This window comes from Dryobates pubescens, chromosome 4 (assembly GCF_014839835.1).
Source record: "Dryobates pubescens isolate bDryPub1 chromosome 4, bDryPub1.pri, whole genome shotgun sequence".
Taxonomy (NCBI): domain Eukaryota; kingdom Metazoa; phylum Chordata; class Aves; order Piciformes; family Picidae; genus Dryobates; species Dryobates pubescens.
Window position 1 is genome coordinate 4,671,824 of NC_071615.1, and position 25,641 is coordinate 4,697,464.

The 25,641-nt window shown below is 43.8% G+C and overlaps 1 protein-coding gene across 2 annotated transcripts in view; it reads left to right on the forward strand.

Moving 5' to 3' along the window:
• The window catches only part of MAD1L1 (mitotic arrest deficient 1 like 1), a 413,753-nt gene that overhangs the window by 162,145 nt on the left and 225,967 nt on the right, over positions 1 to 25,641 (forward strand). For both annotated transcript variants that reach the window (XM_054180345.1, XM_054180346.1), the window contains exon 12: positions 17,210 to 17,350. In XM_054180345.1, the coding sequence (XP_054036320.1) occupies positions 17,210 to 17,350 (141 nt within the window). The remainder of the gene's footprint in view (positions 1 to 17,209; positions 17,351 to 25,641) is intronic.

A 25,641-nucleotide genomic window follows, 5' to 3' on the forward strand; every position in this document is an offset into this window, starting at 1 on the left:
TTTCCATTCCGAGTCCCCTGGAGAAATAGATCTTTAGACAACCTACACCACAGGCTTGATGAGGAGGGGTTTTCAATTAGTGCCATGTTTGGGTTTAAATTCAAAGCTTCAAGGGATTGATGTTAAAATTAGGTCCATGGGATAACTTGTGGGATGTGCAAGTACAGAATATTAATAAAATTTGGGGCCTGAGCCAATACTGGGCCACAGACATTTCTTCTCTGCTTTGATTTTTAGCGTGGCTCTGCCAGTCTCCTGCATCTTACTTTCATGGTGGCTGGCCCTAAGTTTTCAATTAAAAAGTTATTTCTTGTCCTTAATCCCCATTTCATTCATTCCTGGCTCTCCTTCTAGTCAGGTCTGGATAACTGTGTGAGAGGTGCTGCTGTATTCCTCTTGGGTTTTGGAGCTAAATGGGTATTTATTAAGCATCTTGTGAAGTGGTAGAAAGTAAGGGGAAAGAGTGAAGGATTGCACCGGCGAATACTGGAGAGAAACATACCTTCAAATATGTAAAAGGCTGCTCTAGAGAAAAGGTAATCCATTTTTGCCTAGTATTGTGCTTATAGACTTAGAAGATCATTTCTAGCAAACTGTTTTCTGCTCTGTTCAGTCTTCCATGCTATTGCCCCAGCAGCTCAGAGTACAGGCAGGACTGATGGACTCCGCTTTACCCTATCCTCCTTCCGTGACCTCTTTGGTGTCCTGCTGCCTTGAACCAAGAAGGAAATTCAAATGACAGAGCCTGTGAGCCAGCCTGGTCTTGGCAAATGAGCCTGAGGTGGATAAAATCAGTATTTCCCCGAATGGAGTTCTCTGTTGGAGCTCTGTGTGTGTGGTCAGTGAGACACTTGCCTTGTGAGACTTGATGTGTTTAGATCCTTAGAGGGTACGCCATCAGAAAAGACATCAGAAAGTAGTTCTCAAGTACATCAACTGCTTGTTCCTTCTGCATCGTGTTTCAGACATGCCACTGGGGGATATTATGTGATGATCTAACAGAGTGTGATCAGAAGTTGAAGACTTCTAAAGATACATCAGTAGTATTTTCTTCACATAAACACATTTCATTATGTATCTCTGGAGCCAGTCTGATTTGCTCATATTCAACTAATAGCTTGTTCCCCAATTTACTTCTTGACTTAAGTGAGTATTAATCATAAACTGTTTCATTAGTAACTAATTTGATTGAGAGAAAAAAACTGCAAAGATTTGACATATGCTGTAAAACTTGCACTGCTTCTTCCATGGACTTGAGGCAGGTGTTTTGCACAAGGAGTCTTTTGCATAGCCTTCACTGTTGATTTTGTTTGTGTGTGTGTGTTTAGCATTCCTGATGTGCACAGGAGTCAGTCAGAAGCTTAACTTTTGCTGCTTTTTGGGTGCTTCTGTTCTTACCCTTGATAAGCTGAAGGGTTCTAGTGAATTAGTAATCATGGACAACATCTTTGAGACTGCACTGACACAGACAACACTGTAGTCATGCTTTCTTTTAATGTGGTAGAACTCATGTATGTTGTTATTGAAGGTGAAATAATAGGGACAAGTCTGAAAAATAACACTTGCAAGTGAAATAGAAACAGCTTTTTGGGAAGAAGTTGAGGAGAAGGGTTGTGCAGTGGTCATAAATTCTAGCTGAATGATTTCTTTTTGTTACCTTTTGCTTTCCCTTCATCTCCAAACTAAAATTTTTGTGCTTGTGATATCAAGTGATTTTTATGCTGATTGAAAGCTGAAGGTGGATGGTAAGGAAGCTGCTTAAAGCAAGTTATAAATGACTCTTGAGAGGAGGGAACAAGGCAAAAGGCAGGATCTCAGCCCTGGACTATGGGAGATCAAGGTTTGATGTGTCATGAACCTGCTTCAAAGAATCCCATGGAATATGCTCCTGGAGAGAAGGTGGCTGTGGGAGAGCTGGGAGGGTTGGAGTAGACAGTCCCCACGACAGCTTTCTAACCTCCACTGTTGAGCGAGTCTGATAAGAGGCTACATGAAAATGGTATCATCTCATCTAGCATTCGTTGATGAGATCAAGCTGTGTTTGAGAAGGGTTGTACTGAGTCAGGAGATGCTGGCTGGGTTTGTTGTGAGGCAGTGAGAGAGAAAGGCATTTTATTAAACAGTATTTCACAAGTGGAAAGAGAAGAACCAGATTTAGCAACAGAGATATATGAGACTGCATTTTAAACCTTTTTTTCTTTTAAATCTAATCTAAAATAATAAAATCTCTCTGATAGTATTTCCTGGCATGTCACAATGGACTTTTTTCCCAGAGATAGGAGAAATTTAGTGATGATTGTTGTGTATTTCAATACTGCTGTGCAAATGGGTCTGTTCTCACGTTCTGTCTTCTTGAGGATTTACCTGATTGCAAACTAAAACTTCTGTTCTTCTGCCTTTGGTGCATGGAGTATCCTTTGGATTATCTGTCTGGGATGTGGAACCTGAGGAAGGCTAAATTTCAGCTGGAGTGCCTCCCAAGTTATCCAGAACGTTCTACATTGTGGGTGTGTTGCTGTGTGGAAGTAGGAATTCATCTTCTGCATTAACTGTCTGTGATTTCCCAGCTGTTTCCATCATGTTTTGTGGCAGAATGAGACTTCTTCCCTCTGTTTTTGTCTCTTTTCTTTTGCCTATCATTCCTGTAATGACACCATACTCCAGTCACTTTGATGAAGTTGTGCCTGGAGGTAGCAAAGCTGATAGTCCCTTTTGTTCTCTAATACGTTCATTAGGATGACAGCAAACCAATGAGTTTAGTTTGCAGCAAAGTAGATTGTGGGTTTTTTTGATCCTGTGGCTGTAGTCTTTATTGCTGTGTGGTTTTTGGTGTTTTGTTTTTTTTTGTTGAAAATAAAATATAGAAAGAGGTGTGCATAATTTTGTGATCAAATATTAATTCATAGCATCATAAGTTGGCTTAGCTTGGAAGGGACCAGAGAGGTCATCTACTCCAACCTCCCTGCTGTGGGCAAAGACATTTCTCAACTAGACTCAGCTTGGTCTCACACATTCAATCATTATTCTCCTTCAGATGTATATAATGAATGTATTTCCTAAATAATGCTTTTCTTCTGGTGAAGTGATTTTCCCACTTGGTTTTAATGAAGCGTGACTTCAGTGCTTCACGTTTTGTCTAATGGTTTGAGCATAACATTCTTGATGTCAGCACAGTTTTGAGGCAAGATTTTTATTGACTTAATGTTGCAGAGTCAGTGGAGGGAGAGCAAGGAAAGGAACGTGGCTTCATCTGCCTGAATTCACCAGCACTCTGGTGACACTAAAAGGGAAGTGTTCACCCAGTGGCAGCTCATATTAGGTCTGCTTGGAATGTGCTGCCCAGGGAGGTGGTGGAGTCACCATCACTGGAAGTGTTTAGGAAGAGACTGGATGGAGTGCTTGGTGGCAAGGTTTAGTTGATTAGATAGTGTTGGGTGATAGGTTGGACTCAATGATCTCAAAGGTCTTTTCCAACCTGGTCTGGTCTGGCTATTCTATTTTATTCTATTCTATTCTACTAACTTGTAGGCTGTTTTAAAGTAATGTCATCAGAAGAACTGGAAGTTGTTTCTTGAGTGCAGATGTGCATCCTCTGCCCCTCTGTTCTCTGTTGGTGTGGCTGAGGAGGTTGTTGCCTGCCATGTTCCTGAACTGTGAATCTTGGGGCTTTTGGCATCTCCTGGCTCAGCAGCTTGTGGGGAGAGCATCTTGTCTTGCTCCTCTGACGATGGGCTGAGCCCTCTGAAGCTGTTAAGCAGTTGGCAGTGAATACACTTTAGGGATCCTTGTATGTGGAGATGTGCTGGTGGAGTGGGATCTGTGGGTAACATATATTAAAGAGTTTGCTGGACAGGATGTGTTCCTGTGTAATCTGGTGTAGGTGATCCTGCTCTGGCAGGGGGTTGGACTGGGTTATCTTTCGAGGTTCCTTCCAGCCCCTGAAATTCTGTGATTCTGTGTTGGGATCATGATTTCTTTGGAGCTAGCCAGGAACTGGGTGTTCATGATCTCTTTAGAGCTAGCCAGGAACTGGGTGAGGGTGTACCAGTTGCTTGCAGAGAGTGGCAGGGATGGTACCAGTGACTTGCAGTGCGTCTTCATTGTTTGTCATCAACCCACTTCAGCTAAAGATGTTGCAGAATGAGAGCAGCAGTCAGAAACCAGTGATGAGAGTGTGAAAGACAAGAAAAGCAGTTATGCTGGAAAAAATGAAGATTGTTTACCTTAAAAAGTAGTTGGAGAAGAGGTGACAAGTTGAAAGCACAGAGTCAAATGAAGGAATGGTTCAGAGAAGTTGTTTGGGAGCTGCTGTTTTCCCTATCTGTGCTGTGCAAGAACAAAGATGTTCAAATGAAGCTGAAAGGTGGCAAATTAAAGACTGATAAAAGAAAATATATTTTCAAGCAGTGAAATAAAGCAATGGGATTAATCTCCATCAAATAACTGGCAAGGTCAGGAAATGATGATATTTATATGATCAGTGAAAGTGCCTGGGGGAGCTGTCAATGGGAGCTTCATTTTAAAAAAGTAGTTATTAAATGTTTTTGTTGGGCTTTGTTTGTTTTGAATGGGGCAGACCAAGGTAGAGGTGTGACTGGGATGGTAGTAAAGCACCATAAATATGATGTGGTCCTTCTACCTGGTTTGTAAAATCCAATTCTGTTCTTTGCTGGATCTGGATCTTAAGAGGAACAGGGTCCCAGGCACAGAGGAGTGGTTCATGGCATCATAGAATCAGTCAAGGTTGGAAGGGACCACAAGGATCATCTAGTTCCAACCCCCCTGCCATGGGCAGGGACACCACACACTAGATCAGGCTGGCCAGAGCCTCATCCAGCCTGGTCTTAAACACCTCCAGAGGCAGTGCCCCAACCACCTTCCTGGACAACCCATTCCAGGGCTTCACCACTCTCACAGTGAAGACCTTCCTCCTCACGTCCAGCCTGAATGTCCCCAGCTCCAGCTTCATTCCATTTGTCCATTTGGTCTTCTCTGCCAGCCGACACTGATGTTTGTACGGGATTCCAGTGCCAGCATATGACAAACCTCTGCTCAAGAAGCTGCAATGCAGAGCATTGAGGTGGCACATTTCCCTTATTAAATGCAGAAAACTTTCAGAAGTGCAGTTCACAAGGTTAAAGAGTAGCCAAGCTTCATGGTGTTTACTTGCTGGCTGTCAGACAGCCCTGAAGATGACTCTTGATTAAGCTAATGAGACATTGTGTGGGTGTTGCCTGAACTGTGCTCTGGGTTGAGAGAATAAACTGATCTTAACAGAAAGAAAAAAAGGTTGAGGAAGTGTTGCTTGGTGCAGTTTTCTGTTTTTAACCTTTTTAGTTGGCTGAATACACTCAAAGCTTTAAAACTACTGTTCATTCATGGTTTCAAAGAGGGCAAGTTAAAACATGGAACCCACAGCATCTGGGTAATATGGAATGTGTGTTGTGTCATGTGAAATGAGTGTTTTGACCACATACAGGTAAATCACAGAATTGTAGTTCAAAGTGATGGTTTGTTATTGTTTTGCCCTGGGCAAATCACTGGGTGTGAGTAAACAAACTGATTTTTAAGATGGTTTACCATTGGGAGCTTGGCTTGGCTAAGAAATGACCCTTTGTGTTGTTATCATTTCAAGATGATGATGTTTATGGATTCTTTTTGCCTTACAGATGGCTTATGTAGTATGGAAGTTGCACACTGTGCCTCCTGTACTTAACAAAATGCTTCCTGCTTCTTCATCATCAGATTGAACATGAGGGCTGGGTGGGCTCTCAGTGTGCTGTTGTGTGTGGGAGCTCTTCGGGGTTTTTTACCCTCTATTCTACATGGAATCAGACTGGGTTGGGTTGGGAGGGACTTTTAAAGGTCCAACCCCCCTGAAGTGAGCAGGGCCATCTTCAGTTAGATCAGAGTGCCCCATCCAAAAGAAAGACTTTTTGTGCTGATACATTCCACCCTATGGCTTGCAAATTCTGTCAGACATGGTGTGATGGTGTCTCTCTGTCTGTGGGCTTCATGGGCGTTAGGGTGCAGGTAATTAGCAACAGAGCAAGAGGGAATGGCCTCTGACTGCACCAGGGTAGGTTTAGACTGGACATTAGGAACATTTTCTAACAGAAAGAGTGGTCAGACATTGGAACAGGCTGCCCAGGGAGGTGGTTGAGTCACCATCCCTGGATGTGTTTAAAGGTCATTTAGATGTGGTGCTTGGGTATATGGTTTAGGGGTGAACTTTGTAGAGTAGGATCAGTGGTTGGACTTGATGATCCCAGGGGTCCAGAGTAATTCTATATTTATCTCATTAGCCTGGCACAGTCCTATTGCAGCAGGTACACAGCCAGGCTTTTCAGTGTTCTCTGCATAGTGTCCTCTGCCTAAGGAGGTGTCACTAAGCTGTGAGGGCAAGGAGCTGTGTTCCCTATACCCTCGACAGTCCTTTAAAGATGATGCAGATGTGCTGTGGGTGACCTAGGAGATCACTTGATGTATAATTCTGAAACTCTTACTGAAATTGCTGATCTTTCATACCCTGGAGGTAGTAGAGGGAATGTTTTATGAATGAAGTAAAATATGGGGAATTATTAATACTTGCCAGTAAAGCAGAGAGGTGATGTATATTCTGGAGCTAAAAGGCCTTTTTCAAAAAAGCATAGAATCACAGAATGGTTGAAGGGGACCTCTGGAGATCACTGAGCCCAACCCTCACTGCCAGAGCAGGTTGCACAGGACAGCATCCAGGTGGATTTTGAATGTCTCCGGAGATGGAGACTCCACCACTTCTCTGGGCAGTCTGTTCCAGTGCTTCGTCACCCTCAAAGTAAAGCAGTTTCTTCTTATGTTTAGGTGGAACTTCCTCTGTTCAAGTTTGTGTCCATTACCTCCTGTCCTGTCACTGGGCAGCACTGCAAAAAGACTGGCCCCATTCTCCTGACACCCACCCTTTAAGTGTTTGTAAGCATTGAAAAGATCCCCCCTTAGTCTTCTTTTCTCTATGCTACAAAGCTCCAGCTGTTGACACATCCTACAAGGACCAAGAAATTACTTTTCAAGTTCAGTGAAATGTGCTGTGTTAAGCTGATAACATCAGCTCAGGCCTTTGATCTTTTCTTTCCCCCCTGTCCTCTCAAAATCTGAGAGCTTTGTCAGAGAGAGCTTTGTGAGAGCTTGGTCCTCCTGGTTCAGTTCTGAGTACCCCAGGAATGGACTAACACAGTGGTGCAATTCCTCCTCCTCTATTTTTGCAGAGGTAACTGCAGCAGCTTAGAGCACAGTTCTGTTGACTTTTCTCCCAAGTTAATGATATTTAAGTGGTTAAAACTGCAGGAAACTGCCTGTTAAGAGGTTTAGAGGCCAATATCTGGGTTACTTAGTAGGCAGGAGGAAAAAGAAATCCGAGGGCAAGGAATGAACATAGGGCTGAATTTTTATGTGCTGTAGACACCGGCAGAATAGTAGAATCTGATGCACCCTCACAAAAACTTTTCAGGGTTGAATAAGACTTTTTTCTTTCTCTCTCTCTCTTTTTTTGACTAGATGAATAAAATATAAGTTTTTCTTGTCAGTAAGTAAGGATGAATTTATTTCTTTGTCAGTCGTATGCCTTCCCTCTGCCAGCGATGGAAATCTAGTGGCTAGGCTGAAGCAGGTATGGTATTAATTTATTTTAGTTTGTAAAGAAATGGCCATTTTTCAAATGTGAACTGTGCACACAGTGTCAGGCAGGGAGTGGCCCCGTGCTAGAGGCACAGTGCTTGGAGACGAGCAGCGCAGCGTTCTGTCAAGCTCCACCCCAGTGCAGGGATGAGCTGTCAAAACACATATTTAGCCTCCTGGTTTTGATAGTGGTGATTTACCTGTGCTTTAGAACCACCTCTAATTTAGTTATTATTTCCTTTCTTCTTGTTTGCTTTGCTTGCCTCAGAATATTCCTGTGATAAGACATTTGTGTGTGAAGACTGATTTTTGCTGAATCAGAAGATCAGCAAGAAGTTGAATGAGCTCATCTTCTACATGGGCTTATTAGAACCACATCTGAGAGGGGATCTAATAAGAATATATATATATATGTAATAAATCTAATAAATATAATAGAGCTAAGAAATATATATATATAATAAATGCATATAAATGCCTGAGAGCTGGGTGTCAAGAAGGAAGGAACAGCCTCTGCTCACTTGCGCCCTGGGATAGGACAAGGGGCAGTGGATGTAAACTGCAGCACAGGAAGTTCCACCTTAACATGAGGAGGAACTTCCTCACTTTAAGGATCATGGAGCACTGGAACAGGCTCCCCAGGAAGGTTGGGGAGTCTTTCAAACCCTGTCTGGATGTTTTCCTGTGTGACCTGCACTAGATTCTATGCTCTGGCAGTGGGGTTGGACTCGATGATCTCCAGAGGTCCCTTTAGGCTTTATGTTTGGAAGAAATTCTTCACAGAAGGAGTGATTTGCCATTGGAATGTGCTGCCTAGGGAGGTGGTGGAGTCACCATCACTGGAGGTGTTTAGGAAGAGACTGGGTGGGGCAGTTGGTGCCATGGTTTAGTTGATTAGATGGTGTTGGGTGATAGGTTGGACTCGATCATCTCAAAAGTCTCTTCCAACCTGGCCTGGTCTGGTCTGTTCTGTTCTGTTCCGTTCCATTCCGTTCCCTGTGATTTTGTGGTCCTGTAATCAGGCACCTTCACGTTTGTGCAGCATTGTCACCCTGTGAGCAGTGGGGCTAAGAGAGATGCTAGAAGGAGGAGAGGTTGGTTTGGGGTTTTTTGAGTGAAGTGATGAGAAATACACTGAGAGAGAAAAGCAAGCTTGTGCGAGAGACAGGCAGCGGTGAGCATTCCAGCAGAAGGGAGTTAAATGAAGAAAAATCATAGAATTATTTCATGGCAGCAGGAGGTTAGGAAACATAACTAAACATGTTAAACTCACTGTGAAGCAAGAGGACCCCAGGGGTATTTTAGTCAGATAATATTTAGTTTGCTACAGTGTCAGTTGTATGATTGCTTGTCAGCTGGCATATGTATGTGCTATAAGCGAAATGAGGCTTTTAGAGACCATGCACAATTTTCCAGAAGATAGTAAGCAGGGGATTTATCAGAGGCAGATTAAAAGAGTTACAGTGGATTTATTTGCTCTGGTTCATTGCCAGGATATAAGGCAAGCTGAGCCCTCTGCAGAGAAGTGGTGGAGGTGAGGGATGAGAGCGGGAGAGGAAGAACTATAAATCTGGACAAAAAACTTAGAGAATATGAGAGCATGTAAGGTGCACAGGTATTTGCAGTGCACATTTAAAGCTGCCTGCTGAATGCTTGCCAAAAGAGCAGTCAGATTGCAGAGTCTCTGCAAAATTTGTAAGAAATGATAGAAAATGCAGAATATAGAAAAGGGAAGACTGCTCACTTATAAAAACCAGTGGTGCTTGGAAAGCTGAGAGCGTCCCTGAGTACCTTGTTCTGGCAACTAAAATAAGCATTCGATCATCTTTCTCTGAGGCTCTCTGCCTGGGTCTATCCTCTTCTCACTGCAGTTTCCTCTGCTTGGCTGCTTTCTCCAGGAAAGCTGGAGTTCAAGCTTGGTGATAAGGAACCTTTCCTAGAAAGACAAAGGTTCTGTTATGGGAGCATCAGAAAAAGTGATGAAAACCATCAGTTGTAGAGAGATGATGGGAAAGATAGGGATGCTTAATTCCTGGCTTGCTGTGTGCTTGTGGTTACAGAGCATATCAGTTTTTCTGACCAGGTTCCCTCCTATTCATGTTAGGCATAGATGGAGGTATTTGGACTTAGAAAGAATAAATATTTTTGTTGGAGAAGCCTTGGTTGCAGGGCACAATACGTCTGAAAGGCTTCTCGATAGGTTAAATCCACCTCCTGCAATAGCCTTATGTTGGCTGGAGGGGCGAAACATGCAAGCAGGAGTTTGATGTATAGGAAGTCACTTTCAAGAGGTAAGGATATTTTGGAAAACCCATTGCCTAATGTTCTTGTCAGTGCAAGGCTGATGAAATCTGGTGGATGTTTTCATGGAGTTAACAGGCTTCTTTGTAAATGCTGTTTTAATTGAAGTCTTGAGTAGAAAGTCAATGGTGTGTGTATATACATATGTGTCTGCAGTCAGTTCTGATTTGCAAAGGAATGTGAAAATAGGTCAGCCACAGAGAGAAATGTTGGGAAGTGGCTGTAGCTGAGAAGGAAACTGTTTGGAGGTTTGGGAATATAGCATTTTGGTTTAAGCATGATTAGTATGAAGGCTGAGGGTGGTAAGAGAAAGGGGAGCCATTTGCTTTCTGGTGGTAGTAGATGCTGCTGTAGACAAGGAAGGTTTGAAAAGTTTTTGGTAATTTGATTGTTGCTTGTTTTGTTTGGCACAGAACTCTTGGGGCTTTTTTAATCAGTGCTCCAAGAGGGTTGGAGCTGAGGGGATGTAGCTCCCTTAGATGCATACCCATAATAGCTGAGTCTGGCCAAATGTGCCTTTAGCTACACACAGCTCTGCCTTCAGGCCCCTAGTTTTTGAATCTTCTTGTCACTTTGGTTTTATGTTTTCCCTCCCATTTTCTGTAAGGCAATGAGATGTGAAGACAGGCTTTGTTTGAAGAGAGAAGCCGAGTTGCAAAGTAAGGCTTAACTATGGATCGATTCCTCCAGCCATCAGGTTGAGGCAGAACCTGTTAATAGTCAGCACTACTGTGTATATTCCCTCTCAGTTTGTTGTGTAGCTGCCTGCATGACTTGGAGCTTAAAGCAGGATGCAGGTGTGCCCTGTGAGGAAGGCACAAATGGGTAGCTTTGAGAAGGTACTTGGCAGATGATTGGTAGACGCCAACTGACACCGCAGCCTGCTGATGGCACCTGGGCTGTGTGTTGCTCCACAGGGCTCCGTGCTTTGCTTTCATGAATTTCATCACCTTGATAAAAGTTTGTTTCTCTAACTTACAGAGATGTTGAATTGTAATCCTCTTCTTTGATAAACACATCACTGAAGTTGAGATTTATGATGTTTATTGTTTGTCTTTATTCAGTAGACAAGTTACCTGTCAAAAAAGGAAATTAGACTGGTTTGGTGTTATTCATATTAAGGCTCAGTTGATTGTTCATTGTCTCTAATTCTTCTCTAGTTGCTTGCAATTTGATTGTTAATGTTTTCTTCAAGCATTTTAGGAGAGACAAAAATACTGATTTATAATTGCAGAGTCTGTATCTTCTCACCCATTCCTCCTCTAAAAGGGTTGGTCTGATTGTCTGTCCTTTATTCAGGATCTCTCCTGCCATTTGTGAGTGCACCAAAGATTGTGGACCAGATTACTGTGACTGGGTTTGAAGTATCCTAAGGATATATTTTGTCAACAGGTCCTGCATTCAGTCCTTTCTGACCATATTTTGGTTTATGCTTCCACATCTCAAGCTGCTGGTTTTACTAATCCTGAATATCTGGTCAAGCCCCAGTTACCATCTCCCTTCTTTCATGCATTAGTGTAGTTCAAAGGCAGAAAGCCTAGACCTCTGTTACGCAGCCATCTTTCTCTTTTATTTGTGTTTTTACAAGGAATAGTTAGCTAAATTATATCTGATTGCAAATAGCATCTGTTTGATGCTGGAGCTCCACATCTTTCTTCAGTTTTGAAATGTTCTCTTATTACAACTAATTTGGAGTTCGGAGTCTGGAGAGGAAGAGGAGAGGGAAATCTCGCCACTGATTTCCTATAATGAAGGAGTCTATTAACATTCTCCAAAAATTATCATTAATTAAACAAAAAGCTCATCTAACACTGGGAGCAGGAATATTTCTGTACCATCCAAAAAAAAACCCCCAACAAACCCACCAAACCTCAGCAAGTGAGAAATATCATTATGATTCCTCTCTGCAAAGTCTGTCTCCTCTGCCAGGCTCTAACCCATGCAGAAGCGAGAGAGCGAGCGAGCTGCGCATTTGGGTTGGGGATTAATAGTCGAAGTTCAGTGGTGTGGAAATAAAGCAGATTTCACTGTGACTAGAATCTGTCATTAAAAAGCCATTATCGGACCTGACCAGCACAATTCCTGCTCTTTCATTGCTAATGACAAAACAATCTGTTCTTTAAAAAACAACAACCCCTTTATTTTCTTTCTGAGAGCGGTGCAGGAGGCTTTACAAGAACTGAGCCGAGTGAAGAGAGGCAGTTGAAAGATTTATTGATCAATAAACCAGACAATTACAGCTTGTTTATAAAAGGAAAAAGACCCCCCCAAAAAAATAAAAAAAATAAAAGAAGCTAACCCAAACCTCAGACCTGCAAGCAACACTGAGAGTCTAATAATGATAACTCTGGCATCCAGCTTGAAACGATAAAAGTCAATAGAAAGATATAGGATTTCAATAAAATTATGACACTAGATAAACTTTACCCCAGGAACAAATTTTCCCTGGGTGTGTGACTGACTGCAGCTAGATTTGTAACTTTAATTTCTTTCTTATTGATTTTTCCCCCCCCACCCCCTTGCCTTCAACTAATTAGTAGGTCTGTGGTGAATTGTGTGTATGTATGCTTGAGGAGGGGCTAACGAGCACCAACAGGAGCAGAGCCTGAGTTGATGTGCATGTAGATAAGGTCAGATGGCTTGGTAAATTTTCTGAGGCTATGTTTTACTCTTCACTTGCTTCCAGTATACAGCTGCTGGTTGCTCTCCTACTCCTCAGTGTCTGACTAGTTGAAGCTGCGTGCTGCCCTTGGAGATCTGCAGCAGCACTGCTTCAGTGCCTGGAGGATGTTGGTAGGGCTGATGATAGTGCTTATGTGAACAGCTCTCAGGTTTTTCCCTGAAGTTAACCTTGGGGAGTTAGTCTTGGGGAAGCCTATTTCAGTTCTCCCCTTGGAACACAGTATGCATTAGGTTGAAATAGACCTTCAAGATCATTGAGTCCAATCATCAACCCTACTCTACCCAGTCCACCACTAAGTCATATCCCCAACTTTCATATCTTCACAGCTTTTAAACACCTCCAGGGATGGGGACTCAACATGCCTCAGAAGGAAAGGAGCCCTGTGATCTGGGAGCACCTACCTGCTCCACACCCTTTGTGCAAGGAATCTTGACTCCCAGACCACTTTCCCTGTCTCCAGCAAGCTCATTTTCCCAAGGCAGTTTGTCATTCCTGCTGTTCCTGAACCTCTCTGGTAAACCTCTGATGTGTGAATGCTGGGGAAAGAGACCTTTCCCTTAGCTTCAAGCTACTGACCAACCTGGTCAAATTTTGGCTTTGCATAGGGGGAAGAGAGAAGCTGAAGGGAGGGCTGGAAAGAAGCTTTATTTTATGGATGGCATTTTTCAGAGGCACCATCCTGTACTTGCCTTCAGCAGATTTTCATGGGACTTGCTCTAGATTGTGGTTAAGATTATAAAGCATATTTTCTCTTTTAGTTACTTATGCAACAGTAGGAGGCACATTTGGTTGGTGAATTGGCTGTTGCTGGCAGAAGGAAGGGAAACTGTTCAACCTTTTGAAAAAAAGCACCATCCTCTCTCTTTGTCAAACTTGCATCTCCTCAAACACAGCTGCAAGCTGCAGCACCAGAGTTTGCTGTAGGGCATTAATTTCCTAGGTTTATAATGAACATCAGACCCAATTATCCTTCTTTTAAGACATATTTTTGAGAAAGCTGGATTGGTGTTCTGGTGTTGATTTGAAACTGGTGAAGGTAAAGAGCACCTGGAAGCATACCAGTCTGAAGCCCAAGGCAAGTTAGCAGAGAAGCCCTGAGCTGGGTAAACTTTGGAAATTCCCAGAGGAACCACTTGTTAGTAATTCTGATGAATGCTCTCCTAATAGAAAGCAGGAAGGCAGAGGTGTTAGAAAAAGGCTAGACAAGGCATCTGGAAGTCTCTGATGAGGTTTTTGATGGGGCTTGGGGAATATCCTGTTGTGTGGGGTGAGGAGATATTGCAGCAATTATTAAATTAGGACTACATTTTAGAGACTCTCTTTAGACAGAAGACTTCTCAGCGAGAACTTCTGTTTCCTGCCAAACTAACAAGATCTTTAGGAGGAAAAAGCTTTCAGTAAGTGCTCTTGATAGGGAGAAATATAAAAAAATGGATCTGGGGAACACTTGTTCGCTGAGAATTGATTTCATTGCAGTATTAATATTTAGAAATAATTAAAGAGGAGAGCTCCAGGATCAAGTGCTTAATTGTACTGCCCTTTATTTCTGCACCTTTTTTCCAATACAGCTGGTGCTGTGTTTACCACACTTGTTTTTCTTCTTGAGAGTTACTCTCCCTTAAGGGAAAGGCTTGAAGGGCAGGTTCTGTGGTGGATTTTAGGGGAAAGACAGCCTGCAAGGATGTCCTGCTTCCATGAAGTTTTCCCATCCTAACATGAAAGCAGAAGTTTGTCCTCCTTGCAGCTGAACAGCTAGGGCAACTTCTAGGATCTTGCCAGGGATGACTTGAATGGCAGCTAATTGGAAGCCAAGTGTGATGGGAATTGCCAGGGGTCCTGTTTGCTGTTGGAAAAAAATGTCAAGAATTTTGGGACTGCCCTGCTGTAATGGAGAGAACATTACAGAGTTAAATTATAACGTTGATGAAAGATGCTCAGTAGAAAATGAGGATAGCGGAGCAGATAGGAATAGAGAGGATGCTGTAATTGCAGATCTAATTGCAACAACATGCAAGGATCAAACCAATACCTTTGCTAAATGCTGTCATTACATTCTCTTCTGTGCTCTAGACAATGATTCTGCAATAAATGGGAAATGAAAGCCATCTCCTGAGCAAAAGCAGTTTGCCTAATGGAGAGTGCACTGGGCAGACTGGCTGATGTGTGTGTGTGTTGGAGGGGGAGGAGGAGGATGGAGCGATCTGTCCTGCTGCCTTTCTGCTAAAGAAGTTCATTGTAAGGCAGGTGTGATGTGGTTGGGTTTGGGTTTTCTCCTTCTGCAGCAAGTGTTTTATTTCATGTGTCTGTCACATGAATAGTTCTTGGTAAAGCACGGCAAAACTGTTCCTTCCTTGGGAAAATGTTTCTCTTCACTCAGACCTGAACAAGGAGCTAATAAAAGCCTCTAGTGCTATTTATGTTAAAACCTGATTTTCTTTATTATTTTAATATCTCTATTCCTGTAGCCTCAGGCTGTCCTTGGGGTCCTTTTACCTGCTGACCAACCCAACCATCTTGGCTGACCTTTCAATCTGTGACATGCTCTGAACACACTGTACCTCTGGCAGTGCTCCTAGTCTTTTTTTCACACCTTGAATTTGAATGTTCCTTCCCTTGCTCTCCATGTTCAGTTTTTTGACCTTTAGATTTTGAAGGAGTAGATAACCTTTGTGCACAGGTTTCCTTGGCTGGGTGGTTAACATCACCAAGGGAAAAAGACCTTCTATCTACCCTGGCAATTCCTGGTTTCTCCAAGAGAGCAGGATCTCAGGGATGTATTTCAGTGGGCCAAGCTGGGTATGTGAAATGTTCCAAGGTCAGTGCCACAGCGGTGGCCTGGTCTGGATGTGAACTGCACAGCTATAAAGCTGAGTAATCTTCTAATAATATTTTGGATTTCTGTGGTGGCAAAATTCAGATGAGAGAACTGGGTTGTCCAGAGCACTGGAGCTTTCCTGTGATAGGGCAAGGCTGTGTTTGAGACGAGGCAGGATGAGGCTCTGGTCAGCCTGATCTAGTGTGGGGTGTCCCTGCCCATGGCAGGGGGGTTGGAACTAGATGATCCTTGTGGGCCTTTCCAACCCTGACTGATACTATGATACTAAGGCTGGAAACTTCAACAATAAAGGGAGGCAGCACTGTCAGATTTTCTTGGGTTTATGCCAGAGGCCCGTGCTGCTTTGACCCTGTTCTGTAGCCTCACAAACATCAAGGTTCTTCTATGCAGTCAAAAGATAAAACACTTCATCAGCTGGCTAATCCCTGAATGCATATTGCACTGTAAACAGTAATCTCCTTAAAACAAACCTGACTTTTTGAAATTTTCAACCTTTTGTCCCTGCTCTTCTTCTCCATCAATGCCTTGGAGGTAGTCATTAGGTGCTCTCTGAAGCTGGGAATGCATTAGGAAACACTTCAACCAGGAGCCCACACGGAAAGTTTTGCCTTTATCTTTCAGCCCAAGCTTTATACTTGGGAGTGCAAACACTCTCGGGGAGGGGAGAGGGATCCTTCTTTTTGTCTTTGCAAAGGCTGGGTTATAATTGCCAGCAAAGAGGAAAGTGAGCCAAACACATTGCCTGTGAGATATTTACCTCTGAAAAAAAATGTTTATTATAAACATTGAGTGTTGCAGTCTTTAACGAGAGTTATGTGACGTACCAGTTTGAGGATATTTGCTCTCAGCTGCTTTGTTCCTTGTCAAGTGTGCTTCATTTCTGTTGTGACAATTCTTTCCTTCATTGCTGGAACTCTTTGGCAGGAAAAATGTCAAGCACTACACTAAATATTTTGCTGAAGCTACCCATTCAGCCATGTTGAATTGGAATAGTGTCTCCAGGAAGAAGGCAGGCTCTGTTTTCCTTTGCCATCTGCTTGTTAGAGTCTGTGCATGTTGCTTTCCTGCAAGGGATTTGTGGTTTTATATACCTGAGATAGTCTAATTTTTTGAGTTTTAAGAGCAGCAACATTTGTTTTCCTAGGGCTGTGAGTTCATCTGTGGCTTGATGGCTATATATAGATGATGGGTGTATATCCATCAGCGTTTCTTTGCTATCTGGAGCCACAAACATGCTGAAGGGAGTGGAAAGGCTGAGGCAGCAGGGTCTCTTTAGCTTGGAGAAGAGGAGCCTGAGTGGGACCCTCATTAATGTTTATGAATATGTGAAGGGTGAGTGTTGGGAAGATGGAGCCAGGCTCTGCTCTGCTCAGTGATGTTCAATGATAGGACAAGGAGTGCAAGCTGGAGCTGAGGTTCCACATGAACATAAGGAAAAACTTTTTCACTGTGTGACAAAACACTGGAAAAGGCTGGCCAGAGAGGTTGTGGGGTCATCTTCTCTGGAGACGTTCAAAACCCGCCTGGATGCATTGCTCTAGGTGATGCTGCTCTGGCAGGGAGCTTGGACTAGATGATCTCTCAAGGTTCCTTCCAGCCAGTGCAACAGTTTGTGAAAAGAACAACAGGCAGAAAAAGAGTGGACAAAAATGTAGAATACGGGTGTGGGAAGTTTCTCCTCCGAGTGAGGTCAGGGGCTTTATCCCTAAAGGTGTCTTTGCTGTTGTTCCTGGCAGGAGCGTGACGGGATGCGCGCGATCCTGGAGTCGTACGACAGCGAGCTGACCCCCGCGGAGCACTCGCCCCAGCTGAGCCGGCGCATGCGCGAGGCCGAGGAGATGGTGCAGAAGCTGCATGCTCATAACGCTGAGCTGGAGGTAATAAGGAAGCATCCTGCTCTGTGGTGGGTTGAAATTTCCCCCCCTAACATTAACTTTGCCAGCCCAGCCCAGTCGGAAGCAAATGAAAGCTGTATTTACAGGCAAAGCTACAAGCTACAATGAAATACAATGAATACCTACAAAATAATCAGGATTTACAGATACTTACAACTAACAAACAGCACAAGAGCCCTAGCAACTACCTGAAGGGAGGTTGTAGACAGGTGGGGGTTGGTCTCTTCTCCCAGGCAACCAGCACCAGAACAAGAGGACACAGTCTCAAGCTGAGCCAGGGGAAGTTTAGGCTTGAGGTGAGGAGAAAGTTCTTCCCAGAAAGAATTGGAAGCCATTGGAATGTGTTGCCCAGGGAGGTGGTGAAGTCACTGTCCCTGGAGGTGTTCAAAAAGGGATTGGATATGGCACTTGAAGCCATGGTTTAGCAGTCATGAGGTGTTGGGTGACCGGTTGGACTTGATAATCTTTGAGGTCTTTTCCAACCTTATTGATTCCATCATACTATACTAGCTTCTATTTCCTTGCTTACCCAGACCCCCCTGTACAAGATAAAGAAGCAGAGAAAGCTGCTGTTAGACTTCAGCAAAACAATGCAGCCAAGGTCAAGCAGAAGCAAGTTAGTATCTCTCCAGAGAGAAATAGTGAGAAGAGAAGAGGAAAATTGTTTTGGTACAACCTATTTAAGTTCCTTATCTCTCCACTAGAATTGGTCAGAATTATCTTTATTTTCCTTTGTTACACCCAATAGTGATTTATTTGCATTTTACTAGTTTCTGTTCAAGATCTGTGAAAAAATTTTAATGGCATAGCCTAACCCCATGCTCTAACAGCAGGGGGGAGCAGCAGAGGCCTTTAGGATCACATTGCCTGGTGACGTGATCTGCTCTCACAGAAAACAGGTTTGCAAAATTCAGGCTTCAAAATTCCCAGCTCAATAAGACCCCACAAGTTATTATCCTGCACCTGCAGAAGCCAGGAATAATCATCTTTGGGCGTGATGAGCGTGCTTGGTGTTAAGCAGAGCCGTACTGCACGTCTGGAGTGACAGCCGAGTCACTGTGGGTTAGAGGGTTGTGTAAAGGGGAAGTGAAGGGGTAATGAAGTGTAGCAGGTGTGGTGTCTTCTCTGTGGTCTACTCAAAGTCATTCTCTAGACGTGGCATGTGTAGCCAGGCTCATCTGCACACAGTGTGAGTGAGTGAGTGTGTGTTTATAAGGGCTTTACTCTAAGGGCAGGAGGAGTAAAGTATGTGTCTGCTGTTCTTCACTTCCTGGCATTGGGCCTGGAAACCCCAGAATACCACTAACTCTATTAAATGCTTTTTACTAGGCTTTCCCTAAGAAAAAAACCCCAATCTTTCCAAAGATAGAAGCATTTCTTTGAAGGAATTCTTGCATCGTTTTTTAGCTCTCCTTTTGAAAATTTGTGACCTGAAATAGGACTGTAACGAGGCAAATGTTAACATGCATTTGCCAAAGAGCTCCTCTCTTCTCTGTTGTACTTCATCACAGTGGCTTTATGGTCACGAGCTGAAATGTTTGGAATACATCTGTGATCTTAAAGCTTGGCAGTTTTATTAGATAGGCTTTACAATAGTCATAAGTATGTGAGTTTTCCTTTCTTCGTGCCTAGTTCCACCATCATATAGATTTATAGATGCTGTAATCCAAATGGAGTAAAATCTGTAGAAATTGATGCTCCCTCAGGTTCATGCTCAAGCTGTAGAGTGGATTGTCCCACGGTGCACAAAGCTCTTTGCTGCTTCTGGCATCTCAATAAATGCTCTTTTCTTGTGTTGGTAGGTGGGAGCTTAAATCAGGCAGTGCTCGCTCCAGTGACCAGTAAAGCCTCACAAAGCAGAGCAGCATGGTGTGGTATAGCTCAGTATCATGGTATAGATTCACTTCATCCCTGTTTCTCTCAAGGGGAATTCTGCAAAGCTTTGAGCAAGTTAGCTGGTAACATCAGATGGAAGGGAAATTTGCCTGAACTCGTCTGTCTCAGAATGTTTCTCTGTGTTGCCTTCAGTCACCACGCTGCTTACCACCGGACAGAGCAGGATTTGACAACATAAAGCGATAGGTGGCTCTTTTATACTATCTTCTTAGCTGTTTCCAGCAGTGACTCTCTCAAATCAGGGAGATTGCTTGAACTGCTTCACTGAATAGATCAGATGTCCCTGGTGTCTTTGGGCAACAGCAAATTACCTTTTCTTCTTCAGGAGAAAGCATGGAAGAGTATGGGACCCAATTGCTCTACACTTTTATTTATAGGAAACAAATCAGAAGTTTGCTTTCATAGCTACAGATTAAGGGCTACATGGAAAATTTCAGAAAGGAGCTCTATTCTCTGGAGGTTTGCTTTCTGTGATCTCAACCTTTAAGCCTTTCAAAGACTTTGCTAGAAGCAAGATTCAAAGACCTGAGATTCCCCTTGTAAAGAAAAATGTTATGCTTCGCTTGATTGTCTTTCCTTTTCCAACTGCAGTGTTGATGCTGAATCCCATCTGGTTTGAAATGCTGGGGAATAATTTCTTGTGCTAGTAAAAATGTGAAAACTGGGAAGGGGAGTTGAGGTGTAGGCAGGATTCTTGGTGCCTCATCATCAGGAGCAGCAGCTGTAATCAACTGCCTGTAGATCAAAGAAGTGGTCGATAGAAGCTATTAATAACTTCTAACATAATGCTTTGCACTCTCCCAGCTCTGCTGAGCCTCTGTACACATTTTAGAAATGTTGACACCTGCATGACTCATCTCACAAACAGAGGAGACAGCAGGAATGAGGCACCTTGGAGCCTCAATTGTTTCTGAGATGAGGGAGAAAGTCTCTGGTGGGATGTGCTGGAAAGGCAAGGAAAAAGAGAACTTCAACACATAGAAGTCTAAGGGTGGCAGAAGGGTTGGGGTGTCCCAGGAGCCCCTGGAGTGAATGGACTTGGGAGGGTGGCACACAGCCAGCTTGTGGAGCAGCACTGAAGAATGAGAACAACCTGTCTGTGGGCATCGTGCATGTGGCAGCAAATCAGCAATGTGTATGACTGTGCTGATGAGATCCAGGTATGGTCTGGGGATGCTGTGAGCAGAGAGTGTGATGGATCTGAGCTAAAGAGGCTTGGCTGACACTGCTGCTGTTTGCAGGGCTAAGTTGGCTAAAATGTGGAAAACAAGTCCACGGGTTAACAGAGGATATTTAACTGCAAGTAACCACAGTTATGCCCAGAGAGTGCTCTGGCAGCTCAGCTTACACTGGGAATGCTGTGTGGTGGTGGCAGCGGCAGCTCTTGCACAGCCCCCATGTGCTGCATCACCCCGGGGAGGCTGCAGGGATCGCTGTGGTCCGGGAGCATCCTGAGTTTAAGAAGGCCCTTAGAGCCTCTAAGGCCAGTGCATCTTCTTACATTACATTTTGTGGTAATTTCAGATTTTTTCAGAAACCATACATTTACACCATGCACCGTGGTTTCCTTCCCTGGCTACTTTTATCACAGGTTTGTTTGTGGTTTTTTTTTTTTTCAACAGAGTACTTAATTTACTGCAATCTCTTTCTGTGCTCCCTAGCAGAGAGCCCTTCAATAGTTTTTTCCACTTGTTTCTTCCAACTTCTCTAATCTGTAACAGCATCCCCTACCTCTGAACAAGCCACAGAAGGAAGAAGTTATTTTCCTAACAGGGATTTTTTCCATACTCTGAAAATGGAGGTTTTCCCATCCATTTGAGCAGCAGCTCTGTGTGAGGCAGGAAGCTCTCTGGTGAAGATGGAGTAATAGTGATAACCCAGTAAGAAGATTTTGGGCTAAGGCAACAGCTTTTAACTCATTAGGGTGGTGAGGTGTCTCTGGTAAGACCTTTGCTTGATGTATAAATGGTGGTGGGAAGCCATTTGAAAGAACATAGGGAATGAGAGAGGAGTGTAAGCCCTGGAATGTTACATGTGAGTAGTTTATTAATGGATGCTGGGAGGATGGAGTGAGGTGATACACTTGAGTTGTGACTGACTCCCTCATTCCCAGCCTTCACTGGGCAAGGCAGGTGCTGTCCACATTGCAGACATCACCTGGACTGTGGCCACCTTTCAGAAACTGAAATACAGAAGGTGCTTTCGTCCCATCTCATCTTCAGAGACACAGTGTTGCTGTGTTAAGAACTAGTCCTACCAGAGCCTGGTGGAGCAGAGGAGTGGGAGACAAAGCAAAGCTGGTGGTGAACTTCACTAATCCCCTTCAGTGATGACAGATGAGAAAAGCTGGGTCTCTAATGCATGGCCATGCAAACGTAGTCTCTTCTGGGACCAAAAATGATTGCTTTATCCTCCCTTGAATTGCCTGCTGCCAGCCCAGCTCCCTACTCAACAGCACTGATCTGGCTGGAGAGGTTCAAGAAAGCACTTTGTCGAATGATGAATGTAAAGCAGGGGGGAGATGCAAAGAAAAATGCCATCTGAAATGGTGGCTGGAAAAGCAAGCAGGCTGTGTCAGCCTATTTCCTGTAGTTAATGAAGTGTCACTCACCATCTTTTTAGAAGTGCGTATTTGGAACTGAAGAGAGAATGAATTTGTCCCTGGCCAGCCTGCTGTAAGTACTTACAGGGAATTGTAGCTGTATTTCTATCATGGCATGAATTTTTGTTTTGGTACCAGTGGTACCAGGCTTTCTTGCCAATCTTGGTTAATTTTTACCATCTTAGCTCCTATTATTTCTCATTTCAAGGTAGCTGTGACAGAACAAGAGGCTTCCGTGCGTGCGGCAGCGACTGTGCATAAGGTCTGACGTGGGGTTTAGTGTTTGAGAAGTTAAATCCAGCTGCACAAAAGAGAAATCATCATAAATATAACTCCATTAATAGGGATTTTATTACAACACACTTGGCTCCATATGAAACTTTAATGAAGAGAGATTTGCAAGGCAGCCTCACGCTGACACCTTCAGTGGTCGCCAGCATTTTATACATTGAGAGATTTCCACTGTCTGTGAGCGCCATATGTACTCTAATCAGTTAATTACGAGCCTGACAGCTTCAGCACATGAAATGCCATATGCTCTGTGGTTTTTTGTTCCACCACGGACGTTACCGGTGACCTCGAAACTCGCTGACCAAATATTGTCACCTTATCTGCGCCTGCTAACTGCAGTGCATCTGCTGGCCGTCGAAGCGGGGCGTTGTTGATTCTTGTGGTGTCACTCACAAATCTGCTCCCTGCCAAGGGAGTTACTCAGCAGTCACCTCGGTGTTTAAAGTGCTTAAATTTTACATGCAGGTGCAATAAAATGTTTATTTGAGCACTTAACAGTTCCTTCTTATATCTCGCCTGGCTTCTTCCAGCAGTGTGCTGCTACTTTTTTACCTTCTTATTTTCCTCCCTTTGATCCACACTTTGTTTATGTTGCTTTAACCCTCAGCTGCTTTACTTCCTCTCCCCCTCAAAGGTAAGTTTCTTCTTTACATAGCAGAAGGGTTTTCTATGATAATGGGAACTTTACAGAGAGATTTCCCCCCCCCCCCATCTGTGCCAGGTACAGAGCAGTGTGGTTTAATTTTCAGATTTCTTCTGCATGCTTTCTCCATCTCTCTGCTGCCATCCAACCTTTGTGTACTGCTTTTTTTCCTGGTGACAACTACAAGAAGCAGTGAGAAGATTATTCTGCTTGCTTGGGTGTCCATGAGGAGCAAATAGAAGTCACTAGGGCTTTCCTGCCACTCCACCATGGCATATGTTTCACTTGCCCAGACTTCTGCTGTCACTGTAGCATCTTATGTGTAACTCATGGGGGAGAAAACAGGCTCTCTCTGGAGATGATGTGAGTGTGCTCCATGCATCAGCGACCACTGATTGCTGAAGCAGTCACAGAGCTGGACATCATCTTCTGACAAAGCAAACACCTTGTTGAAAGAGCATTTTGAACTCGGAGGCTTTGGCATCTCTTGGCAGCCTTCCTGAGAACCGCTGTGGTCCTTCACCTTTCCTCTTGTGAAGGAGAGCAGGTCAGGCTGCGTGTCCTCCGGCAGCCCCCCAGAATGGATTATCTTGGGTTCTCCCTTCTTTCACACTTTTCATCTTCCTTAGACCTGAGTGACCTTGTCAAGTCAGGGAGCTATTCGTTTCCTCCCCTCTTTCACTTGCCAGTGGCTGTGTTTTGGGAGAGCACCTTGCAAACAAGTGTCATATAAATGAGGAATTCAAGTCACGGAAGGGCCTTAATGATTTGTTAAAGGTGACAGTCTCTGCTCTGTGGAAGAGTGCCTCTTCAAACTGGCTGATGCTGCGGCAGAGGCTGTCTCTGAGTATCTGAGACTTTTTGTTTGGTTGAATTAGATTTTAAAACTCAATTACTATTAATTCTGCTTTAGAAGATTCCTCATTTTAGATCTCTGCTGAAAGTCAGTGATTGCCCAGGAGAAGTATTCCTTGGCGCTGCCTTACACTGGAGGTATTCTGCACAAACCAGCATTTTCACGACAGGTAGATTTTCACAGCTATTTTTAGTGTCTGGATGCTCTGACAGTTTAAGAATGGCTTTAACTCAGCGGTTCCAAGGGAGCGCAAGCCTTCATCGTTCTTAAGAAGCAAGAATGTCTCGACACCAGCTTGCATAGAGTAAATTAAATAATCAGCTAAGACAATACCTTCACCTTTAGCCTGTGATAAGTCATTTTAGAGACAAGACCCCAGAAAAATGACCAGTTGCAGCCATAAGGATCCTTTTGCTGTACTTGGCTGCATGTTGAAATAGACTATTGAAGTGCAGGAGACAGAAAAGCATTTTCCAGCTCTGCTGCTGCCTTGTGCTTTGAGAGCAGCAAGAACAAGGGGAGACATTGTAATTGCCATCACCTCTCGCTGAAAGTCATTTTCCTAATGTAGACCTAGTGTGTGACATTCTGTCCCCGCTTCTCTGACTGATTGGATCATCTCTTGACTCTCTCTAAACTTTAAAATCTCTAACAATGATAAATATAAATCATCACTTGTGTTAGCAGCGCAGGGAGTTTAGGATGAACTCCTGCAGTCTCCACTCTCTGAAGTGTTTCAGTCTGCAGGAGGCATACCTAGCCTAGGTCAGGCTGTGCTGAAGTCATCAACCTGCTGTCTAGGCATGCTGCTCAGGGGACATAGGAATGCTTCTGTTCTTGGCCTCTGAAGGATCTCACTTAGGCCCCATAGAGACTGATAGATGCCAACAACAAAAAGATTTCTCCCTCCAACCCAACCTGTGCTCCTCTAAAAGTGCTCTTGGTATGAACAAATCTTTCTGTAGCCTCTTTCTAGTGAGGCTATGAATAACCAAGCACGAACAAGGCTTGACCTAGGGAATTTGGATTGGCTTCAGATGTACCTGGCTGTAGCAGACAAGAGAAACAGATGAACTGGGTCTAAATTCCTACAGAAGATTTAAAATTGTGTTCTTTCTCAGTGATGTTTTGGAAAGAGAAGATAACTGATGTGCAGTTATGAGTCATGTTTACCACAATGGAACAGGGGAGAGCATTTCGTACAGTGATGAGAGCTTTAAAATGCTTTACACTGGAGAGCCTGCATGCCTGTGCCTAGAGATACAGGCTCTGCAATTAGATGTCTTTAGGTGGAGGAGGCAGCAAGAATACATTTGGGGTGGGAGCAGTAGCCACACTGGCAGCAAATAGCAGCAAAGAGGTTGCATGAAAGAGCTGCTTCTGTGCAGTGTGGGGCATGCCACCTCCTGTGCAGCTGTGGGAGCAGGGGGCTGGAATCAGCAGGCAAGTAGCAGAGTGATAATGTCTCTGACCTTACAGGCTGAAGACAGAAGGAGAAATATATCATCCTTTGGGGGATGATATTAGGAGCAGACACCTGCCAGCTTTTCAAGGGGGAAGGCTTTGAATGTGTGAAAATATGTTCCTATGCCTTACGTTGGTCTCCATCTCTTGCTGTTGCAGGCCAGGCAGTCTGGAAGTAAGGCTGGCAGTCCAGTGCTGATCCAGTTCCTCTAGTGCTTTCCACAACTAAAGAATTATTTGGGGTTTTGCAATGTTAGAGAAACATTCAACAAACAGGACAAACTGCACTTAATCCAGAGAGTCAACTTCTTTGAATCTCTTTCAAGCTGGAAAGCATGGTAATTTATGTAGCATTGGTCTCATCCCTTTGCAACGTGCAGCTATGGCCCACATCACTGCTGTGCCACATGTCTGGTAGCAGGATTTCTCTTTGAGGGTACTTGAGTGATCCTTGGATGGGAATGCTCAAAGCTTCCCAACAGCTTCCAGGCTGTGATACCTTTTTCTGGAGCAGAGTGATG